At 37.9% G+C, this 7,736-nt stretch overlaps 1 protein-coding gene and 1 pseudogene across 2 annotated transcripts in view; both read right to left on the reverse strand.

Moving 5' to 3' along the window:
* Nucleotides 1-201: 201 nt before the first annotated feature.
* LOC107723387 (putative ribosome-binding factor A, mitochondrial) lies at nt 202-2,714 on the reverse strand (annotated as a pseudogene).
* Nucleotides 2,715-3,514: 800 nt separating this feature from the next.
* LOC107723537 (ADNP homeobox protein 2-like) overlaps nt 3,515-7,736 on the reverse strand; it is a 5,575-nt gene continuing 1,353 nt past the window's right edge. The window contains exons 3-5 of one of the 2 annotated variants that reach the window (XM_016532217.1): nt 7,024-7,116; nt 4,284-6,815; nt 3,515-4,220 (exon numbers count right to left, since the gene is read on the reverse strand). In XM_016532217.1, coding sequence (XP_016387703.1) covers nt 4,110-4,220; nt 4,284-6,815; nt 7,024-7,116 — 2,736 coding nt within the window. In that variant the 3' untranslated portion in view covers nt 3,515-4,109. Of the gene's footprint in view, nt 6,816-7,023; nt 7,117-7,736 lie in introns of both variants that reach the window. The other variant, XM_016532215.1, reaches the window with a different exon arrangement.

Consider the following 7,736-nt stretch of genomic DNA (forward strand, 5'->3'; position numbering starts at 1 on the left):
CAAGTAAGTGAAACTCACATTAAAGCTGTGCACCAATACAGCATCAACTACACTACCATTCAAAAGTTTTATGGTAGGTGAGATTTTTGAAATTATTTAAAACAGTAATGTTGGGAAATATTACAATTTAAAATATTTCTAATTTAATATATTTTAAAATGTAATGTATTCCTTTGATGGCAAAGCTGAATTTTCCCCAAGCTCAAATATTTTTTTATACACCGCTAAACAGCATAATATTTCAAGTGACCAATAGATGTGATTTCAGTGTCTCCTGTTGTCCTCTTCCATCACCTCTGTGACCTGGCTATCCACCAGGCTGTCCTCATCACCGTCCTGCTCCTCTTTGTCCTCTTTTTGAAGGCTTCTGGACAACAGAAAATCCTTAGGAGTGATATCATCATCCTTCATCCATTTGGACTATTTCTCTATGAGTTTCTGCTTCCTAATATCTGCTAGCATATCCAGCTGCTCTTGTGTTAGTCCTCCAGCAGCAGGACTCTGTGTGGGAGAGTCTCTTGCCCCCTTCTCCCATTTATAGGCTTCAATCTGTTTATGCAGAGCATCGTGATCGACACCAAACGAAACAGGTTTTTTCTTGTCTTCAGATTCCATCAGCTGCAGTTTGGCCCTTTGTAAGATTAAACAAATTAGAAATTAATTTTAAAAAATGTATTTCGTTTTATTAGAACTAAATTCTTCTTACCCGACATCGTTGGTGGATAAATGATTTATGCTATCTTCTTCTGGACCAAAATCTGCTTTCTTGAGAAGGTTTTCAATCTGATTAGAAAAAGAAAAATAATAATATATAGAAGCTATTCCATCTTTTATTGCTATAAACTCAGTATAAATTCTGTCGTTGTTGCCTCAGTGACAGCACCATATTGTTTGTCTCTGATGAAAACCACAGGAGGAACATTGCCAAGGATTTGGTGAGAGATCAAAAGGTGCCTGAAAAATACAATAAGCCAAATTATGCAATTCTCTTTCTTCAACTTATTAAAACAAAAGTAAAGCAGGCTAATGAAATATACATACCGTATACGAGGAGCACATTTATTTAAAGCCTGCTGAATATGGCTGTCTTGCTCAGCTGACAGGCTTGTCTTCCAGTGTATTTGACAAGCAGAGAAATCTGGTGATAGTGAAACCTTACATGGACAAGGAGACAAACAGTTTAAGGAAGTACTGAAAACAGCATTTGTGAAGAAATTAAACAGTTCATCTAAAAATCCAAATTTTCTCACTCATGTCACTGCAAGCTGTACATAATAAAATAAGAAAAAATCTTTTTTTTTTCTTTTTTTTTTTGGTCCATACAATGGACATTTTAAAATGTTATCTTCTCTCATATTCTTCAGAGAAAAAGAAAGTCATACAGGTTTGGAATGGCTTGAGTGAGTAAATGATGACAGAATGTTCATTTTTGGGTATACTATCCTTTTAATTATTATAGAATATATGTGGTATGATTAATGATGGCAAGGAATTTCGAAGGAAGTGCACATCCTACTTTGGAAATCTGCACATTGTAGGCACTGATCTCTGAGTTGACTTCATAGGAGCTCAGTAAGTCTACTACTGCTTTGTAGATGATGATGTTGAGAGTCCTGACACGAACACTGTCCTCTTTATTTCACTTTGATGGTTTCAGAAAGCCAGGCTGACCAAGTGCTGTGGCCTGGGTGGGCAAAATGTGTAAAAGACCAGTAAACCAGTTGATGCATATTGTCATACTGCTTGCAGAGTCAGTAGCTTTATTGTTAACATTTACGATATTTTAAAAGAGTATGCAGTACTCAGAAGGACAATACATAAAATAAAGCAGTTAATAATAATAATAAAATTTACATGAACTCTTACCTGCAGAGGAGATAAATACCATTGTTTTTTTCCTGTAAAGAACTATAATGTAACTTATGCAACTTTATAGTCAAAACTGGCGTTTATTATTTATTAATTAAACAAAACGGAGACTTACTTCTTTTTGGCCAGCATCTTCATCAGTTTATTGCCTCCAGACAGACAGGCTGAGCTATGAATCCTACTTTCTTTCAGCATAACAGCCCAGGACCAGCGCTCTGTCTCTGGTCGTGCTGTCATTTTATAGATCATGCTTGTTAATGCAGTCGTATACCGACTAAATGTGCATTCTTTAGATCAAACAACTCTTTTGACAGTCAACATGATCACCAGCTAAGTATATCCTTGCACTCACGCATTACAGTTTTAGCATCGACTACATTTGTCTGAATGCGAAGGGTGAAGTAATTGAATCCAGATCGAGTCGATCGACGACAGCTTGGGGCCCAAAAGGCTAATCGAGTGCAACAGCGCCCGTCCTCTGTCTCAGGTTCTTTGGTTCTGCAAGTATTTTTTTCCTTTCATTTTCCCCATAGGGATTTAAATGTCTTTATTTAAGAGTTGTAAGCCATGAACCAAAACAACCAGCTAAGAGGTGAATCTCAACATTACAAACTTTTATTTAAAGCAAATATTTCTATTTGAAAATCTGACAAAAAAGACAGATGTACATATTGGGTAAGGAGGTAAAGATTTCTCTGCAGAATCACGGGTGAGGTAGTTTTTCACCAGGAATTCCATTGTTGAACATGATTATTTAAATAATATTTTACTGATATAAAAATAAATATTAATAATTCAGGCTGATGTCTTCAACAAAAGCATCTACCATCTATTTATAACCTCATAGCTCACAGTAGGTCTGTCTTTAAAGGTTTATAAGTTCTCAAAATCAGTTACCCTATGGAGAATATGAATGGGATTTTTACTTCTGTAACCCATTGAACTCTGTTCAGTGTTTTCACATTTCGTTCTACACCATAAATTATAAATCGTCATACCGAAACTGCAAATTTTGAAGCATGTTTTTAGTAACGTAGTCTGTTTAAAAACGACAATGTTTGTCTGATTCCGCAAGCATTTATATTCACATTCTTGTAATAACAGTAGTCCTTACAGCGACCTGTTAACGTAAAACAACTTATTTAACTTTTTTAAATAATAATAAATTAAAATACCAATAAATTGATAACAAACTTGTTCAATCAATCACAACTAATTTTTTGAGTAAACCACACACCTGTAATATTTAGTCACGTTTATTCCAAGAGGCAAAATACAACTGCAAACTTTACAGGTGTGTGGTTTACTCAAAAAATGGGATTTTTCTGTAACCCATTGAACTCTGTTCAGTGTTTTCACATTTCGTTCTACACCATAAATTATAAATCGTCATACCGAAACTGCAAATTTTGAAGCGTTTTTAGTAATGTAGTCTGTTTAAAAACGACAATGTTTGTCTGATTCCGCAAGCATTTATATTCACATTCTTGTAATAACAGTAGTCCTTACAGCGACCTGTTAACGTAAAACAACTTATTTAACTTTTTTAAATAATAATAAATTAAAATACCAATAAATTGATAACAAACTTGTTCAATCAATCACAACTAATTTTTTGAGTAAACCACACACCTGTAATATTTAGTCACGTTTATTCCAAGAGGCAAAATACAACTGCAAACTTTAAATAGGACACAGAGGCACTTGTCTTTTTTCACATGTCTGAAATGATTACAGTGTATTTATATGAAGCGCAAAAACATGAAAACACCATAAAGTGCCCCTTTCTGTGTTACAGCTATGAAATGCAGCCTAATTTGCCAGTTAGTAGTAATAGTTAACCAAATCTTGATTTTCTGTACAGTTCTAATATAAAATGTTAGATGCAGAACTATTTCACTACAGATGTCCCCAAATGTATATTACAAGTGTCCACAAAAAGAAGAAAGTATTACTTCAATTGAGTGTTTTTTTTCTTGCAATAAAGATGTAAAAAAAAAAAAAAAACGTTTTAATGTCATCATATGAACTATACACAACAAAAATACAAAAACAGAGTGTAGAGTCTTTTCAGCATTGCTGTAGGTTCCCCTTTTCCAAATATACTAATGCCAAGAGGCAAACCATCTTATAAATGTGTAAATCGAGTCATTTTAAATAAACATTTTGCAATGGTTTCCATCCTAGTGTGAACATGCAGCATACAAACATAATTCATCTAATAAACAGTTTGTCCATTTTTACAGAGGCCGTACCTCTGAGATGAAGAGACCATGATCCATTTCACTTACATCCTCTTGTTTAACAGTTATCCCTGGAATGAAGAGACCATCTTCCATTTTATTCACATCCTCTTTTTTAACTGTTACTGGTACCGCAGGAATGAAGAGGTCATGTTTAATTTCATTCACGTCCTCTTTTTTAACTGTTACCTGTGGAACGAGGCCACCATGTTTCACCTCATTCAAGACTTTTTTTTTAACAGGCTTTACTTCTGGAATTAAGAGATTGTGCTTCAACTTGTTCACTTCAATCATTTTGAACCCGAGACGTACACAAACCCTCTTCTTCTGAATTGCTTTCAAGCATTTGGTGAGCTTGCTGTTAAAGTGCGCCTTTACGTCAGCCTTGTTTATCCACAAACGGGAAGCTAGCAGTTCGATTTCAGTCTTCGTCACGTATGGCTTCCTGTGGAAGTACTGCGAAAGGAAGTCTTTCCTGTCCTCGAACGATGTCATCTCCATTCCCGTTGGTTCCAAGACGAGTTTAACTGGAGTTTCAGGGACTTCTACCTTTGGAACTTTTGAGTTCCGTCTCCTGTTCTTCGGAATGATTACTTCTCTCTTTGGCTTGACAAATTCAAGGCCCCCCTGACAGGCCACGTCTGAAGAACTGGCCATCTGAGGAGAATTACATAAATCACCATCATCACGGTCCGTTGTATCTGGATTCAGTTGCCTCTCTGCTTCCTTGACGGCTTTGGGAGCACAACGGCACCGTTGCACGTGAATGGAGATTGTTTTCGGTGTAGATTTTTCAGTATACACCCCAAAGCAATATGTGCATTTGTATGCAGGCGTTTTTAGTATTGCATGAATGGTGGGAACGACGTGGTGTTTTGTTTGAAGATGACGCTCATATTCCTCAGAGTTCTGGAGCTTTACTTGGCAAAATGGGCAGGCGGTAGGTGTCGTTTTCAACGTGGTTGCGTATTCTGCCTTGTCTGGATACATTTTTATGTATAGCTTATCTTGAGAGCTGGTAACCAGTGCAAGGTTGAGCTCTCGGTTGTCAAGAAGATCTTTGGGCACATCTGTGTTTAGATTAAAAGTGTTAAACATGAGGTTCCCCTCATCGTCACAGTCGAGACTAAACTGTTCTTTAATGAAATGCCGATTTTCCTTGATTTTCAAACTGTGCTCTTTATTGGTGTGCTCCATGATCTGCTTGAAAGAGTAGAACATCTGAGAGCAGAAAAGACACTTCAAGCCATGCAACAAATGCTGGAAAATCCCCTGCTCTGTCAGTAAAATCTTGCACCTCAGGCACTTGACAGTGTGATCGTCATGTTTCTTCAAAAACGGCGCAAGCACAGCCAACTCATTCGGCACAGAATTTCTGTTTATCGCCCTCTGAATTGTAGGCATGAGACCCTTGGGCACCACAGCTGAATTTGTAGGTTGGCTGATCTGGTTTTGCGTTAGAACCACTTGAGCGGGAACACCGTGGACAGGAACCGTGACTTGAAGGGGGGCTAGAGTGTAGGTTGGGACACCGTTGACGTTGTTGCCTGTGGGAATGAGACGCACGGACTGCGAGGCTATGAGGGGAGCTCTGGGAACCGACTGGTTCAGCTGAAGACCTTGAGTAACAAGAAATGGTGACCGTACACCCATTTCGCCCGGGAGGTTGACCTGAACGCCAGGCGGAAGAAGAACCTGCTGTGCTTGATGGGTCTGTGGTAGCCTGGGCATGGCCATAGTGATAGGTACCGTCTTGGGTGCGCCTTGCGGCATGTTTGGCATCATCATATTAATCGGCTTCACTACTGGAGAGGTAGGCAGGACTTGTGGCATCCCGCTGGGGGACTGCGGATGTTGTGCGTTCTGAAGCGCGGCAACAGTCGTGCCCGACAGTAAAGCTTGCGTTTGTGGGGACAGAAACATCTGCCCTGCACCAGGAGAGCAAAACAAAGCAGTCGTGTTGCTTGGGCCGGCCAGAAGAACAGTACCGTTTCCATTTGTTTGTTGCGTCTGCTGTGGCACATAGTTCGGCCTTGCGAGCAACGTGACATGTTGCATTGCTTTTGGTACGAGGTTCAGCAGATTCTGTAGTCCGGCCATTTGGTTTGTGCAGTCTTTTTCAATTATACAAGGCATTATTTGCCAGTGCAGGTCTTTGTGCTTCTCTGAACTCAAAATGTGGTAGAGTAAATGTTCAATGGTCTCTGCAGGTAGTTTGCACACTTTGCAGTGATATTTCACTGATGCGCCATCACGTATCTGCTCACCATCAGTCTTTTGCTTACTGTCCGAGCCGAGCCCAAAGTAGCGATCCAGCATCACAGCATAGTGGTTTACCAAGACGTGTTTCTTCATCACATATAGTAAAGAGTCATGATAGCCGCAGGTTGCGCACGTGTATCTGTCATCGGCAGCATCAGCAGAAACTGTAACTGACACAGTTTTCGGTGTGTGAGCCAAAGTGTGGCTAGGGTTGCTGTGAAGAGGTATACGATGGGTTTTTGATGGCAGCATGTGGAAAAACTGAATGTGTTGCTCTGTGACTTTCGGAGAGCTGACAAATGGGCAGTAGGGGCATATTAACAAACAGGCCACATCCAGATCATTCCAGTGACAGCGATGGATGTGACTTCTGAATGTGGGTATTGACCGGCTGGAGTACCAACACAGACTGCAGCACAGAGCTTGGCTCCGGTATGGATACTGAGGAACAAAAGTAATATCATGATAAATCTGACTTGAAATGACATTTACAAATAGTATGTACAGTGTAAAAAAAAAAGAACAGTCCACTCAAAATTAAGTTTAATCACCACCTTTCTTTAATAAAATAAAATGAGTGCAAATGTTTTTAAAAATACAAATGTTTTAACATATTTTACAGTGCAACATATGTTATGTACATAATCACCTTTTTTTTCTTTTTGCCAACATGACCATCAGTAAAATCATCCCATTCTGTGTTGTCAAAACTTGCATTACCAGCATCAAAACATTTGTATGTCTGTTGGAAATAATGAACATTTAATTAGCAGAAATAATGACTTTCGTGTAAGTTATAATAGATTTTGTGTAAATATGTTTTAAATAATCTAAGTGAATTAGGCACTGCAACATTATAACTGAAAAAGACACATTATTGATTATTAAAAATTACATCTGTCATCGTCTAAACTCACTTAAAAACTAAATGTAAACATAGGCAATGGAGGAAATGAGCATGCAGTTAAAATATACAATATCAATTTTAACTGATAAAAAAGCACTAATATCAGCCAATAATCATTGTGCATTCCCATATTTTTTATTAAGTAGAAATTAAAATATCATAATTCAATTGTCTCCTCTCTGGTTACGTATGCCAGACTTCTCCAATCATATGGTCTGCTTAAACCCTGCCTCTTCCTTATAATCGACTGCAAGCTCGAATTCAGATCCACTTCCATCAAATTAACAGCTGATAGATAGAACCAAATCCCAGACCAAATTTTTTTCATTAATCTGTTTCTTTGATTTACTTCACAATATCTGTTGCTATACTTCCGTTGCATTGAAACTTTAACAGCAGTTTATGAACAATTGAGAATATCTTTTTTTTTTTTTTTTTCAAAATTTTTTTTTTGT

Source organism: Sinocyclocheilus rhinocerous, unplaced genomic scaffold (assembly GCF_001515625.1).
Source record: "Sinocyclocheilus rhinocerous isolate Xijiao unplaced genomic scaffold, SAMN03320098_v1.1 scaffold241, whole genome shotgun sequence".
Classification (NCBI taxonomy): Eukaryota; Metazoa; Chordata; class Actinopteri; order Cypriniformes; family Cyprinidae; genus Sinocyclocheilus; species Sinocyclocheilus rhinocerous.